Raw genomic sequence first — 17,315 nt, forward strand, 5'->3', positions numbered from 1 at the left:
TTAGCAGACATTAGAGGTTCTGTTTATAATTGTTACTATAGGTTGCAGTCTTGTTGTGACAAAAAGTCTACACTAAAACATGATTTAGTTTATATTTAGGATATAAAATGCAGCTTCAAGGTGGATATTGGAGAGCTGGTGAAAGATTATGGCCTTTGTATCAATTGTTATAATAAGCTATAAATATCTTAAACTATACAGTGCTAATTAAAAATTTCTTTAACCTTCATTCTCAAATTAGATTTTTAAAATTCAAAAATAAATATACAATGATTTTATTAAAACTTTCTCACACATACTTTACTCACAGGACAAGACTTGGAAAACAGTGGCCTAGCGTAATTTTAATTGAGATGTGTGTGACCAGCCAGTTATGTTTGGACAATAACATTTGTGCAGTCAAAATCTTTGACGGTCCAATCAAGCAGGGCGTGATTATGTTGATTAGCTAATAGCGCACGTTTTAACTTACCTCGCAAGCACATTACACTAGTAGTAAAGTCAGTCATTCTGAACTTTGGGGTTAAAATGTTAAAAATTTTGGTTGATCTAGTGTTGTGATTGTCAGGTGGGTCTGCCTGACAGATTAGAAGACAGGGTTTCCTTGAGGAACATGTGTAACCCTCATGTAGGGATATTGGAGCACGGAATTTCATTATCTTGTAGAGCTCGAGGTAACTGTGGTATGTATAGAGATTTTGTATAGATAGAATATTATTATGCTTAAATATCGGTTTGGTGTGCTCTTTTATGAAAAATTTTTGGTCAAGTTTCTGGTGTCCTATGGGCCTAGTACGTGCACAAGTCTTGAACTTATCAAGGTACGCCAGCCTGTCACCAAATAGTACTCTGAGACAGTACTTCTGAGCAGTAAATAATGAGCTTATACGTTGTTTCGCTGCCCCACCCCATACAGATATACAGTAGGAAAGATGTGATTCGAACAGGGTATAATATAATTGTTGGTGTAGAAATTCTGGAAGGGAGCAGCGAAGTCTACATAAAGTGGATGTGGAATGATTTAGAGTTCGCTTAAGTGCTTTGATGTGATCTTCCCATGATAGGTTCTCGTCAATTATAACACCCAGAAATTTTGCGGATGAAACCTTTTTGATTGGAAAGTTGTCTATAGTTAATGCAACTTCAGGGTGTGATAAAGTCTCTGACTTAGAACCTGCCATGGTGGGTTTGAAGTGTATGTAGCAGCACTTGGACATGTTTATATGTAACTTATTCGCTCTCATATAAGACTTCAATGATGACAAAAGCTCATTTCCTCGTTCATATGCCTCACGTTTTGTTTTGCCGACAACAAATATATTGGTATCATCAGCAAAGGTAACAAATGATCCTAGTTTAGAACTGTTTGTGATGTCGTTCATATAAAGAAGAAATAGGAGAGGTCCAAGAATTGAACCCTGTGGGACACCAAATTGGATAGATAGGGTATCTGATTTTTCTCCTACAACTTCGGTGTATTGTTGCCTGTTTGTCAAGTAGCTTTTAATGAGGTTATTTGCAACTCCTCTCACTCCACATCCCTCTAATTTTATAAGAAGTGTTGAATGGTCGATAGTGTCAAAAGCTTTGCTTAGGTCAATGAATATTCCTAAAACATGATTCTTAAGTTTAAGAGATTTCGTAATCAAATTTACAGAGTAATTGACTGCATGAGATGTAGAGTGAGATTTCCTAAATCCAAACTGTGTCTTCGATATAACTCCCTGGGAGCTAACAAATCCGTATATTCTAGAATATATGAGCTTTTCAAAGATCTTACCGAAGACGGACAGTGTGGAGATAGGACGGTAGTTCTCGATTTCTTCTGGGTTACCTTTCTTATATACAGGAGTTATTTTACCAGTCTTCAGGACATCTGGAAATATACCTTTGGTCATAAGGATATTGAAGTAATTCGATAATACAGGTGCAATTACATGAGATGACTTTTTTACTACACTTATGGGAATGTCACTGGCTTTACCATTTTCGAACTCGCTTATGATTTTCAATATTTCGTTCGAGGAGCAATCTTCTAGCCTAATATTTTTTTCATTTCTTGGGTTCAGGAAGTCATAGAAAGTTTTCATGGGTAATATAGGCAGACCATAAGATAGATTATTCAGTGTCTCATTCAGCTTTGGTGCAATAGAGACAAACCAAGTATTGAATCCATTAGCAATAGCTCTTCTATCAACTATTCTTTGGTTGTCAATGATAAATGGGGGCTTGGTTTGCCTCTTCTTTTTGCCCCTGAGTTCGTTAATAATTTGCCAGGTTTTCTTGCTATTTTCACAGTTGTTTAGGATTTCGTTACAGTAATGCCAACGTTTGGCAGCTTTAATGATAGCTTTAAGCATCCTACGATAATCACTAAATACTTGGTAGAGCAAGATATTACCACCAGGGTTCTTATTAGTAACGGTGTCAGACCACTCCTTACGCAGTTCATGCTTTCTTTCTACAGACTGGATGATACTGTCTGTAATCCATGGGTTAAGTTTGGGAGTTCTTTTTGTCACTTTTGGTACCTCCAGTTTGCAATGTTTGTCAAGTACCTGGTCAAAACATGCCGTGAACTCATCAAATTTTGTTGAAGGGGTGAGCTGGTTTACCTTCACCTCAAGTTCAGTTACAAAGCTTTTTAATTTGGAACTCGAGTAATCATAATAGCGGACATGTTTCTGAGGCTCTGTATTGCGAGGGGTCTCTACTGAAGTGAAGGTAAATATAGGGGCATGCTCACCAAGCCGTTGTTCAATAACACCCGATAATACTATATTCTCAATTTTATTTGTTAAAATGTTATCGATGCAGGAACTTTTACAGTTTTGACGAAAATGTGTTGCAATGGAGATAGTCGGGTAAAAGCCATTTCTGTACAAAGTATCCTCAAAGAGCTGGGTACTGGTAGAAATATTAAGTATGTTTGAGTTAAAGTCTCCCAACAAATTGACAGTTTTCCCATTTAGCTGCTTTACAAGTAATTCAAGGGTTTCACAAAAGCTATCAAAGCAGCCATTAGGGGGTCGGTAAATGACTCCATGAACAATTTTGCAGCCTGCGCTATCTTTGGTTTCAACAAAGAGGCTCTCAATATTTGTATTTTACTGCTACTTTTACTGCATCTACTGTTTGATACCACATTAAGACCAGATCTGCTCATACTGAACAAACCAGCTCCGTAATTGGCCAAACCACTTATCATTTTAAAAGATTCAATGAGGTCCCCACGTATTCGCCGCTCTGCCAGCGTTGTTAAATTGAGGATTTCCAGTCGACGACTGTATGGAAGAGTACCCACCTCGTCAATCAGATGGATGAGAAGGGAAAAGTAGAGAAGGGAAAGATGGGGAGAGATAGAGAAGGGGACTAAATGGATTGTGTTGGGATATAGAAAAATAGAGAAGGGAAAAGTAGAGAAGGGAAAAGTAGAGAATTGAAAGATGGGGAGAGATAGAGAAGGGGACTAAATGGATTGTGTTGGGATATAGAAAAATAGGGCTGGAGGATGAGGGAATAGAGAAATCGTGCAAGAGACCATAACAATCAGGGAATGGATGAGTTCAGGTAGAAGCAAAGCATAAATGTCCGTCGGATAATAGAGATATTATAACCTAATGATGCATGAAGGTTGGGCATGTGATTGGGAAGAGATCAGTTTGGGTAAAGACCCATTGTATGACTTAAAAGAACATGTTGCGTGAGCTGTTATCTGACCTCGAGTATCGATTGATAATAAAATAATGAACACTCCGATGTGCGTGTACTGAAGCATACCCTTGCAAGTTCTATATGAAATCTCATAACGGGGTTCCTCCTAAATGATGACTGTACTTATCACCAGTGGCGAAAAACCTAACAGTATACCTAGGAAACCTTACTGGCTGGGGCCTAACTTTGAAAGTAAAAGAGCTAGAGAATTCCGGTCTTTGGCGAAATGTTCGCCTTGTAAAAATAACGTTTCCCCCTATAGCGCTCGATCCTCAACGTGTTATACGTGATTAAAGGGTACAAAGCTAAAATGCGCGGCGCGCAAAACTTATGGTAAATTTTCAAAAATTAATAATCTTACAATCAACAATTGAGTGATTAATTTATAATTAATATGTAATGTTTAAACAATTTTAATGCAATAAAAATTTTTGTACCATATTACCTGCTTACAGCTTGATTGACGATGTCAATCCGTCGAGATCGTTGCTCTGCGAAGCAGAGCAACGATCTACGATGCGAAGCAAGAATGCTAGTCCGCGCGGCGCGTCGAAGCGGCGAAGTCCTCCAAGCTTACAGCATTTTCTTGTGCAAATATGGTAAAGTATATATTACATTTTCAAAATTAATTTGATGACATGTTATGTGCAGTGTACAGTGCGGCCCTATAAAAATTGAACTAATAATGAATAAATAATTAAATTTTAATTTTAATTTTAAAATTAGGTTGTTCTAACCAGCACCCTCGCGCGCGTGAAACAAGCGCGTCATGTAGTACAAAAGACTCATGGTTAGCTAAGCTAAAATAATTAGATCATTTCTAAAATTGCAAAAATATATTTTTTAAAAGCTTTTTTAGTTTTCAGTCCTATCCCTTTCATTTTGCCCCACGCACGGCCATATCGTCGCTTTCGCCACGGTAGTAGCGAAATTAAATGAAATAAAGATCGCAACGTGAAACAAGAAACCCCATACCAGACTTATAAAGATTGTAAACAAATTAAACATTACTGGGCCGCGCTCAGCCTGTCATTCCGCCGAATCTCTATTCGGGCTGAGTGAAATAAGACCTCCATCGCACTGAAAAAAGTGCGAGCGCTCATTGGAAGTTGGTGTGCGCGTGACAAGCATTCACGTGATCGTTAAGAACCTAAACATTAAAGCTGTAGCAATATTACAGGCTAAACGCCGCCCAATAAATTAAGTTGTTTACCGTTTGCCAGAGAACAAAAAGCATTAAAATGGTGTCTCACCGAGCGGTTTTTCAAAAATCTATCAGTCTGCACTTGTTGATGATATCACTGTGTTAGATACGGATTATGCAAATGACATGCATGCATGCCTGTACTGGATAACAGCGAGGAAGGTCTTCAAGAAACAACTAACCTTTTGTGTATGTATGCTGCCCAGGGAGGTCTCAGAATCAATCATGGTAAAAAGAGTGAGGCTATGGTAATTGGTAAAGCAATCCCTCAACGGCCATACACGAAAGAAGCCACAGTGAACATCACTGATGAAGACACGCCAGTGCAGAAAGTTAGTGACTTCACGTACTTAGGCACAATTATTTCCAGCTCGGGACTATCGACCGTGAGCTGTCTGCTAGGATTCAGAAAGCTTCCGGAGCCTTCAACCAACTCAGTAATATATGGAAAAACCGCAATATCAAGTCTTATACAAAGATCAGGATTTATAAGGCAGCAGTTTTGACAATATTTGTATATGGTAGTGAGGTTTGGAACACAACCAAAAAGCAGATACTTGAGGAGAATACTTAGGATAAGATGGCTTGACACAGAAGTACTGGAGCGTGCAAGGAGAAATCCTGTAGAGACGTACATAGGAGCAAACCACCTGAGATGTTTTGGCCATGTCATCAGAATGCCAGACACCAGGCTTTTTTTTTTTAAAAGAAAAAAAGCCTGGTGAAAAAAGAAATGTTTGCGGGAAGATGCTGCAGTGTTTTCAGGAAACGCTGATATAGATCTAAGAGGAGATGACTAGTGATCGCACACACTGGAGCCAGTGGCGTAACGTTGCCTGTTGGCGCCCCCCTGCCGAAAAAAGCGCCCCCCTGTTGGCGCCCCCTCCCCTTTTGGTGCCCCTCCCTAAAATTGAACAAATTAGGTGATTTTAAAGAATACGCCGGTAAAATCTCTAAAAAAGTGTGTATCTAGAGCAAAACGTGCAGTTTTGCTAGTACTTTAGTTAAGTTTTCGAAATTGTCCCACATTCAAACGACGATTTGGCGCCCCCCTAAGACGGCGCCCCCCTGCACAGCGGGGTCAGCAGGGCCTTTCGTTACGCCACTGACTGGAGCCTGGAGGTAGATGATACAACACAAACGGGAATTTGTTGGTGCAGGCCACTCGAATGATTGATGAGACCTAATCAAGTACAAGTAAGTAGTACCGTCTGCCATTTCCAAGGTCACTGATGATGGCACAAGACACGATTAAGCCTAAGGCACTGAAAGTTTGAGGTACTGAAAGTATGAGGTACTTATGAACGGAAAATCATCAGAATATAGAAAGAGATTTTGAATGATCTTTGAAAAGACTCTTCTCTGCCTCTCCCTGACCGAAATTTCGTGGTTTTGACTGAATTTTTGACCAGTGACCAATCAGTGACGTCGGTGAGAGTGACACAAGTCACCATCAAGGTACTGGAAGCTGTATATCCGTAGAAAACTTTTAGGCAATGAAAATTTTGAATATGTCCTACCGGTAGGACATATTCGAATTTCAGCTTTCTGCAACCCAAATTTAGCTGTTTTGACTGAATTTTTCTTGAATGACCATCAATCAAGATCACTGATTATGGCACAAGACACGATTGAGGTACTGAAAGTTCTATTCCCAAAGAAAGCTTTGATAAACGGAAAATCATCAGAATATAAAAAGAGATTTTGGAAGATTTTTGAAGAGACTCTTTTCTGTCATCTCCTTGACCTAAATTTCGTGGTTTTGACTGAATTTTTGACCAGTGACCAATCAGTGAGGACGGTGAGAGTGACATAAGTCTTCTTTTGATTGGTCGGCGTCGACTGTAAGCCTTCCTTGCGGTGGCTTTCACAACGCGTCCCCATTCTCCAACTCCTGCTGCTAGAGAGAGACACTTCCAAGTTATATACCATAATTATATTATACATAGATATCGACAACAGACTCCGAGAGTCTTGAAGTTCTGTTACCACCGCCCCTGGTGCAACCCTTACGGGTTAACGATGAGGAGACAGGGACTTCCAGGGACGGTCATGGCCTGCTACGTGCAACTCGTAGGAGTATGCAATGTTCCTGTAACGTCACTGTAGACCACTCCTCTGTCGTTGTTTTGAGTGTCCGATCCAAAAACCAAATCCTAGGGTACACGAGACATGGAAGCCTGTGAGCGTGTTAGAGTCTGTTAAATGTTAGTCGTTAGAGTCCAAGGGTTACACGAGACGTCGTAGCCTGTGAGCGTGTTATTTCCATGCTTTCACAGAATTAAAATATTACCACACGACAGGGCGACAGTTTTCCAAAACTGGTTACATTCTTCCCTCAAGGCGCAGCTCCTACACCTGGTAAATTCCACTCTAATAGCACAACCTCTCAAACAGACTCACCGAAGTAATCTTCAGCCATCAAATGCGAAGGGACTATAGCACCGCTGTCAAACCTGATCATGTTACAAGGCATGACTTTTCTGCCACTACTTCATCATTATAGATACACAGATTAGTGATTACTTAGGGTGTAGATAAAACGATATGAGTGTAGCACACACTGGCTTATCAATGAATGATTGATTCATCCTATCAGCGTTATCTTGATTCGAATTAAGATTGCTATATGAAAAATTTTCCGATATTTTACGTAACGCGCGAACGCCATTTGAGCACAGTATGTAATAATGATCTCGCTGCCAATCCTTTAAATACGTTTTGCGCGCTGCGCTACTCTGGTAGCGCGCATGCATGGCGGGTAATTTTATTATCTATTGTTTCAACTTGTTATTCAGTTTTATTCATTTAAACGATGTTAATCATTTGAAACGACTTTACTAGAATTTGTCAACGAAGAAGAACTCTAAATTGTTACCACAGCAACCACTCAATGTTGCCATAGAAACTACACACTCTTAACATAGCAACCACACACGGTTACCGTAGCAACTCCAATTCACTACCTAGCAACTAAACACTGCTACCATAGTAACTACATACTGATACTATAGGGTCAAGTTCGGAGACAACCTGTACATAAAATCAGTCACTAATTACACTCATTTCACTGCCATAAACGGTAAAATTAATTATAATTCCTCTGACAGTCCAAGGGGTACAGGCTCTTCAGATATTATGCTCCTAACCTTTCTATAATGATATCTGGGTTCAAAATTTAAATAACTCAACCTTGGTGGAGACAGTGGCCACCTGAAAATTACAAAAATAAAGGAGCTGTAAATCACTTATGAAAAAAATATTTACTCCAAATTTCACAATTTAAAGTTACGTAAGACAGGTGGGTACTCAAAAAGTGCCGGTTGAGCAGGTTTGTCTGCTCAACACAGGTGGAGCAGCTCACTGACTACATGAGCTAATATAGGTGACTAGAACTAACCCTCTCATGCTTTTTCATTGCTCCAAAGTCCTAATATTTAATATTATGGGTTATACCAATCATATTTCATAGAATAGGATCCTCAGAATCGGCTCAACCGAGGTGGAGACTGCATAACATGCAGTTCAAAATCTGTTATTCTGTAGTTTAGGAGCTGTAGAGTGACTGTGGCAGTCCATTTGCAATACCAATGATTCTAAATCATCTACCAACTCATATTACAAGGCATCCTTGCTGAAAAGTACACTCAACATAGGTGGAGACTCAAATTTGGCAAATTTTGGCGTAAATTTGACCTCAGAAGTCATGGTTCTCCACCGCGGTTGAGTGGTTGATGGCTAGTTTGATGAGTTGTATACATGCTAAAGGGTCACCCAATGTTATTTCTTCCAGAAATCAACTACCAAAGCTCAACTTAAGATTATGGATCATCAAGGAGACAGCAAAAAGACTTGGGAAGTTATCAATGAATTAAGAGGAAAATGCAAAAAAACCATAAAGCCTCAATTCTGTGTCGACGGAGTACGCATCACAGAACGTAGACTCATAGCCAACAAATTTAATGAGTACTTTGCCTCAATAGCGTCGAAATTGAATGAACAAGTTGATGGGGAAATGAAAATTGAGCCACTTCCTTCATTTGTTGAATTTTTACCAAAAACTAACCCAAATTCGATGTACTTAACAGACTGCACTGAGAGTGAAATATCTCATATCATTTCTGAGCTACAAAATGGCAAAGCTAGTGATTTCCCCATCAGTGTTATTAAAAAGGCCTCACACATTCTCAGCCCAGTGCTTTCCATACAATACAACAACCTTATGTCAACAGGATGCTTTCCCGCCATCCTTAAGATAGGTAAAATTAGCCCCATCTACAAAAAAGATAACGAAGAACACTTACAAAATTATCGTCCAATTTCCACTCTCCCAATTTTCGGTAAAATTTTTGAAAAGGTTATCTACTCACGGCTTTATGGTTTTCTCTCGAGTCAAGGAATACTGCACGATAGCCAGTTTGGGTTCCGAAAGGGTCATTCAACATCACATGCACTCAACTACTCTATTCACCACATTCAGCAGTCACTCAAAGCCGGTAATCATGTTTTAGGAATCTTTATCGACCTAAGTAAAGCATTTGATACAATAGATCACTCAATACTTCTCAAAAAATTAAACACATACGGGATCAGAGGACGGGCACACAAACTCCTGGAAAGTTATCTTTCCGACCGTAAACAATATGTTGGTGTGCTCAATGAAATATCTGATACTCTACCTGTGCTTTTTGGAGTGCCACAAGGGAGCTGCTTAGGGCCCCTTCTGTTCTTAATTTACATAAACGATCTTACAAACTCTGAAAAGAACTCTAAATTTGTTCTATTTGCTGATGACACAAATATCTTCGTCGCTGCAAAAAGTAAAAACCTAGCATACAAAAAAGCCAATGAAGTCCTAAATTCCGTACACCGCTACATGCTTGCCAATAAACTTCACATAAACACTGGCAAGAGCTGTTACCTTGAATTCTCAAACTCTCGATCCAACAAAGATGAAGATACACCCTCTGATCAAGAAATCAATATCAATGGCATACCCTTGGAGAGAGTACATGAAACTAAATTCTTAGGTGTAACAATCGATGAAGACCTAAACTGGAACGCACATAGAAGGAAATTAGCAAAAAAACTAGCCAGCTGCTGTGGCATGCTAAATAGAATTAAAGATAACATTCCCACATCAATCCATAAAGATCTATATCACACTCTGTTTGAAAGCTATCTTGCATATGGTATAACTGTCTGGGGAGGGGCATCTAACAAAAAACTTGAACCTCTGTTCAAAGCACAGAAAATGTGTGCCCGCATAATGTTTGGAGATAAAGAAGCATACTTGGATAAATTTAAAACTAGTGCACGATGCAGACCCTACGGGGAGCAAATCCTGGGCAAGGAATTCTACAGAAAGGAGCATACAAAACCCCTCTTCAACACTCATGAAATCATGAATGTGCATAATCTGTACTTCTACCATTGTATTAATGACATCTTCAAGGTCTTGAAATATAGAACCCCTATATCACTATACTCCCTCTTTGAAACATCTGGCAGACTTGGCAAAGAGACCCTCATTCTCACACCTAAACCATCAGACAGCTACATATACAGAGCAGGGACAATATGGAATACAGTACGACAAAATCTCATGCTAACTACATTCACCTGTTATAAGCCCAATCACCTCAAATCATCCATAAGAATCACCATCACTCACACTCAAAAGGAAGGAGAACCAAATGACTGGAACTTAGCTTTAAACAGCGTTCGACAAAATTCAAAAACTTTAAAATTGACCTTGCCTAGATTACTTAAGCTTGAAAAAGCGGTAATATCTTAGCAAAATATAACTTGCAGCAGCCCCATACCTTGTCATGAACATAATATCGAAACTACCTCTGTGATCACATCTTTCTCTGGGTGCAAAATGAATATATATATAGGTTTATTAGTTTTATAGAAATTTAAAAGTTCTATAGAAATTTATTATATAAGGATTATAAACATTTTGTTTGTGTGTTTTGTGTTATGCATTTTTATACCTATTTTAGAAGAGATTTTTATAGAATGTTACAAGTGCAGTAGGGTCAGTTTCAGACGAATTAAGCATAAATGACATCATTGCCATGTCTGAAGTGGTTTGTAAATGGGCCATTGTTAGCCCCAAGCGTTTTGGTCCCTCATTCCTGCCACTCAGCATTGCCTACTGTAAAGTAGAAATTTTTCTAAGATAATAGAGAAACTGACCTTGTCTCACTAAATTCAACCACTTACCATAATTAAAATACTAACAACCAAATAAAGTTTTTTAAATAATTATATACAATCACCAAAAATATTTCCTCAAGTTTACTTCTAGCTAACTAATTCGTGGTTTAAGCTCTTATTTTATTTATGATTAAAGGAATGTAAAATAAAACTTTTCGTTTCATTGAAAACTTTTCGTTTCATTGAACTCAACCCGGTGGGGCCAGTTTTAATGCATTTTTTAATGTTTTAATGTTTTAATGTTTAATCAACAATTTCTCCACCTTGTTGAGCACTTTTTCACAACTTTGATAGTTTTTTCATTTGCTAGAACACTTTGCTTTAAGACAGATGGGATAACAGTTTTATGATCCCCTACAGTAGCAGTTAACAGAGCAGATTAGAATTAGTGATAAAACCAATGAATTTAGGCATGTTTGACAGGCTTTTTACTGTTTCTTAATGAAAGATCTCCACCCTGTTGAGCGTCAATGGAAAAAACAAAATTTAACAGGAAGTAGAAAAGGCCGAGACGCAACTTTCTAGCTAACCTAGAACTCTCTAAACCTTTCTCCACCCCCGGTTGAGCAGCTTTGAAAAGTGCATTTGATTTCTCCACCTCGGTTGAGCACTTAAATAAAATATTGATAAAACCATCAGATTGCAAATTTGATGTAGTTTGTGTTACCAATAACCTTTTCCACCTTAATCAAAAGTTTCTTCAACCAGAGCCAGTCTCCACCTTAAATCTCCACCTTTTAAGGGTTTGTTTAATACCACCTTTATCTGCTCAACCGTTCAACCTTTTAAATTTTTTTTTTACTCAGAGAAAGTCCTGAAAAATGTCTTGTCAGCCATATAATCAGGGAGTTTCATTCTGTGTTGAGCTGGCTCCACCACACACTTCTAAAAAAGTAAAAAATGTACAGGTTGTCTCCGAACTTGACCATAGCAACTACACACTGTTACCATAACAACTACACACTGATACCATAGCAACTACACACTGTTACCATAGTAACTATACACTGCTACCATGGCTACTACACACTGTTACCATAGCAACTCGCCATAGCAACTACACACTGTTACCATAGCAACTACACACTGTTACCATAGTAACCACACACCGTTACCAGGAACGAGAGCGAGGGTCGACAAGGGGCTATTGCGATGCAATCTGGACAAGAGTCCAGGCTGGCTCCCTTAGTTCCAACCTCTCGGTACTGGAAACGATATATTTTCTAATCCTGATCACCCATCTCTCCAAGATACAGTCATACAATAAAATTACAATCTCATCGTACTCACATCTCTTGAGTTAAGCGCAAAGCGTCACTATAGGACCTTCGCGATGCGAACCAGACACATAGTCTGGACTGGTACCTCAGACGCTAACGTGAAACTTACAGAGTATATAACAACTTACTCGGGCGTAAGGAGTCAATACGGAGCTATTGCGATGCAATCCAGGCAAGTGTCTGGACTGGCTCCTAAAACTCCGAACGCTCGGGCGAGCGGCATGGCAACTCTGATTTTCTACAAATAATTATCCTACCAAACATACAGTACGCAAAACGAACGCAGATTTCAATTCTGATATAGCGAAATAGCCGAAGTGCGCGGAGGCCGGGGGAGAGGGGCTAGCTCCGGCGCGCGCGCCGGGATAGCACCCCAACACGGCAACGCGCAGCAGAGTAGTGGGGTCGGCCACACTACTGAATACACGAGAAGCCAACCCGGGATTTATTACCCGAACGGCTATATTGTCATGCGCAGTTGAAACCTGGGGGCTCGCCGACCAGGTTCACCGGGTGGAAACTGAAGGCATATATGACCCCCATATCTGAAAGCAGGTTGGGGGCACTACGGAAAGCTTAGAAAGCTCCCGTCTCCTACTAACTACTAACTAACTGTGAGCGTGTTAAATCCTAGGGTTACACGAGACATTGTAGCCTGTGAGCGTGTAGACCACTCCTCTATCGTTGTTTTGAGTGTCCGATCCAAAACCAAATCCTAGGATACACGAGGCGTGGTAGCCTTTGAACGTGTAAAATCCTGGGGTTACACGAGACATGGTAGCCTGTGAGCGTGTAGTCCGCTCCTCTATCGTTGTTTTGAGTGTCTGATCCAAAACCAAATCCTAGGGTACAAGAGACGTGGAAGCCTGTGAGCGTGTTAGAGTCTGTTAAGTGTTAGAGTCCTAGGGTTACACGAGACGTGGTAGTCTGTGAGCGTGTTAAATCCTAAGGTTACATGAGACTTGGTAGCCTGTGAGTGTGTTAAATCCTGGGGTTACACGAGACGTGGTAGTCTATGAGCGTGTAGACCACTCCTCTATCGTTGTTTTGAGTGTCCGATCCAAAACCAAATCCTAGGATACACGAGGCGTGGTTGCCTTTGAACGTGTAAAATCCTGGGGTTACACGAGACATGGTAGCCTGTGAGCGTGTAGTCCGCTCCTCTATCGTTGTTTTGAGTGTCCGATCCAAAACCAAATCCTAGGGTACACGAGACGTGGAAGCCTGTGAGCGTGTTAGAGTCTGTTAAGTGTTAGAGTCCTAGGGTTACACGAGACGTGGTAGTCTGTGTGCGTGTTAAATCCTAAGGTTACATGAGACTTGGTAGCCTGTGAGCGTGTTAAATCCTGGGGTTACACGAGACGTGGTAGTCTATGAGCGTGTAGACCGCTCCTCTATCGTTGTTTTGAGTGTCCGATCCAAAACCAAATCCTATGATACACGAGGCGTGGTAGCCTGTGAACGTGTAAAATCCTGGGGTTACACGAGACATGGTAGCCTGTGAGCGTGTAGACCGCTCCTCTATCGTTGTTTTGAGTGTCCGATCCAAAACCAAATCTTAGGGTACGAGACGTGGAAGCCTGTGAGCGTGTTAGAGTCTGTTAAGTGAGTCCTAGGGTAACACGAGACGGTGCTAAATCCTGGGGTTACACGACACATGGTAGCCTGTGAACGTGTCAAATCCTGGTGTTACACGAGACATGGTAGCCTGGGAGCGTGTAGACCGCTCCTCTATCGTTGTTTTAAGTGTCCGATTCAAAACCAAATCCTGGGGTTACACGTCATGTGGGAGCCTGTGAGCGTGTTAGTTTCCTGCGGAAGATGTTATTTGCCTGTGGGAAAAGCGGTTATGCTGCCGTTCTAAGGTTAGTAGAGGCTATTAGAGCCTTTCCTTGTTGTAGAGATGGCTAGTCCCTTCCTTTGCATAGGTTAGAAACACCCATGCACCTCCCGTTCGAGCCACCCACCCCACACCGCGTAGTGACATAAGTCACCATCAAGGTACTGGAAGCTGTATATCTGGAGAAAACTTTGATGCAATGAAAATTTTGAATATGTCCTACCGGTAGGACTATTAATAGGTTTGGCTCTGCACGACTTTCGGTTTTATTATTGAGATTGAAGTTATCAGTAGCAACATCATTTAATTCATATTAAATATGTTAAGTTTAATTTGTTTCATAAATGGTAATAGTGTCCGAATAGCTCAGCACAATAAAAAGCATGCAGGTTATACAAGAGGCCTTGTTAGATTCCTAGTTGGGACCTGATTTGGCTGGATTTATTTATTTATGATCAGTATTTTCAATAATAAACAAGTTTATTAACATCTCTACTTTCAGGAAGATGGACATAAAACAACTGGAAAGAAAATCATTGTCAGAATCAGGAAGTGACCAGAATATCATCAGCGTAAGCTCAGAGTATGTTGCTATTGCAGATGGATCAACAATTTCTGTGCAGTGTTTAGACGTTACAAAAAGGGAGCTACAACTGATCGGACATACACATACAATAACCCAGTTGCACTTTTCAGCTTCAAATATCTTGCTCTCGACATCATCTGACTCGCTCCTCTCGTGGAATCTTTCTGAAGCTAGGGCTGCTATAAACGCTGGCAAGAAACCCCTTCCAGTTTATGTGGGAGTGGGATTGGGATCAGCTGCTTTCATTGCTACAATCACCAACATTATCATCTTAGCAGTGAAGTGTGATATCATGATATTGGATACAGCTGCAGGAACCACACGGTTTCTCGAGGGCCATGCAGCAGATGTTGTGTACTGTCACATGGTCAACTCAACTCGCATCATTACCTTATCCAGCGACAATTGCCTCAAAGTGTGGTGTCTGTTGGAGAAGCGAGCAATAACCCAATTCCAGCTACTCTCCTCAGCTCCCTTCACTTCTGCCTATTTTGATATTGACACCCTCTACCTTGGCTCAGCAGATGGTATGCTACATGTTTATGAGCCAAACAGTGGGACACGTCTTAAACGGATCAACGTGGAGAATTATCTCCCAAATTTAGACACATCACCATCGCCGGAAGGAGATGACAATGTTATATATGCTCAACCTCAGAGTAAGTTCCTCACACAGAACGAGTCTTATTCACCAGCCGATGGTAGTGTTGTTAACAACTCTGTTCTGGCTATCTTTAAAGTGGTTAACAAAAGTGATCAGACCATGACGGAATGTATTTCCACGTTTGGGACTGATGCTCCTGTTCTGGAGATGAACATTGAAAACGTTTTAATCATCGTTTTGACAAGTGGAATTGTTCAGCTAAACAGCCTGTCTTTACAACTTTTAACCTCTATTTCCTTCCTGCACAACGCACCCTCCCTCCCATTCGCTTACTCGGTACAATGTTTTCTGCTCGCTTCCAATCCTATTCTAGCATATGCTGACTTGTTCAACACCGAGCTGACAGTTCTAGAGCTAAGGAAGTTGTCCTCCAATCAGGAGAGTAATGTTTCAATGGTACAGAAATGTCTGTTGACTACCACAACTCCCTTACTAAATCTTTCCCAATGGAAGAAGCCTGTTGAAACTGCCCCTGTTATCAAAGGAACAGAGAAGAAAAAATCAAAAGCAAAATCCTCCGGTTACACAGCTAAACCACGTCAGCAAATGTTCAAACCTGTTACCAATTCTAAAACCAAGAAAACCGAAGTGAAGAAGGCCCCAAAGAAAGACCCCTATGTGTACCCAAGCAGTGAGTGTAGACCCAAGTTTGAGAAAAACAAGTTATCAGTTTCAGACCGACTCTCTCCTGTGCAAGCACTCGCCTACTCCCGTGAATCAGATATGATAGCAGTGGGACTGGCGGACTACAGTGGAGTTGTGTTACGTTTACCCTCGGGTAGCAAGTCAGTCCCCTTGGTGGGACATAAGGGACCTCTCACATCAGTAAAGTGGAGTACTCTCGCAAGTCAGGTGATTACCACTGCTGCTGACAGGTCGTGCAAAGTGTGGGATGTTACCAGCGGGTACATGATCATTGATGTGAAGTACAGAGATGGGAACACTAAAAACTGCGAGAAAATAGAATTTAAAAAGGACACAGTGGGTGGGCACTTTTACTACATTGACAAGTTTATACTGTTAGCACACTCAAACGAGTTGCTGCTGTACAAACACCATGTTGAGAAACCCAAGAACTCTAAGAGAGTACTGGGTCGTTATCAGAACATTTGCACCAGCGCACTGTCCCACACTATCACCGCTCTGAGCTGCTGTAACTCCTTCTACTCTACCCTTGTGGTCTGCGGGCTCAGTGACAAATCTATCTCTATCTACGACTACAACCAAGAGGTTGAAGCAATGAGGATCCCAGATGCGCACTCTCGCGCACCTCACCACGTGATGACAGTGGACGGTTCTAAGTACGTGCCCCACAGCTCTGAGACTCACAATCTGATCATGAGTTGCAGTGTACAGGACGATGTTAAACTGTGGGACGTTAGGACTGGACAGTGTGTTAATTGCTTCAGTAAACCTAACAGAGTTGCCAGTGTCCCCAGTATATCCGCCTGTGTCAGGTACCTGGCCATACCTGGGGATGACCACGCAGTTCATTTGTTTGATATCAGGGGGGGCGGGGCGGTGAGTAAGGTACAGACTGACAATGTTTTAACGACCGTGTTCAGTCCTAAGTATCCACAACTTGCTGTTGGCAGCACTGGTGGTGTGGTCACTTTCTACAATGATAGGTGAGAAGGTTTTGCGAATGTTATATTATTACTATCAGGAACTGTTAGGACATTTTCATTTTTAGTTTAGTTGTGAAGTTAATTTGAAATAAACCAATCAAATCCTAGAAAGATAATTTTAGTTTTTTTTGTTAGTTTTTAGGCAAATTAATCGATTATGCTAAAATTCCAACT

The 17,315-nt window shown here is 40.7% G+C and overlaps 2 protein-coding genes across 2 annotated transcripts in view; one reads left to right on the forward strand and one right to left on the reverse strand.

Annotated features, from left to right (window-relative positions):
- The window catches only part of LOC134811644 (synaptic vesicle glycoprotein 2A-like), a 61,408-nt gene that overhangs the window by 33,551 nt on the left and 10,542 nt on the right, over positions 1 to 17,315 (reverse strand). The window lies entirely within an intron of this gene.
- Positions 14,770 to 17,145, forward strand: LOC134811641 (WD repeat-containing protein 27-like). The gene has a single exon (XM_063818658.1). The coding sequence runs from the start codon at positions 14,770 to 14,772 to the stop codon at positions 17,143 to 17,145; it is 2,376 nt and encodes a 791-aa protein (XP_063674728.1).

Source organism: Bolinopsis microptera, chromosome 2, assembly GCF_026151205.1.
Source record: "Bolinopsis microptera isolate Bmic1 chromosome 2, MBARI_Bmic_1.0, whole genome shotgun sequence".
Taxonomy (NCBI): Eukaryota; Metazoa; Ctenophora; class Tentaculata; order Lobata; family Bolinopsidae; genus Bolinopsis; species Bolinopsis microptera.

What these genes read in the sequence shown, in the direction of transcription:
- LOC134811641 (XM_063818658.1), top strand. Translation starts at nt 14,770, where the DNA reads ATGGACATAAAACAACTGGAAAGAAAATCATTGTCAGAATCAGGAAGT.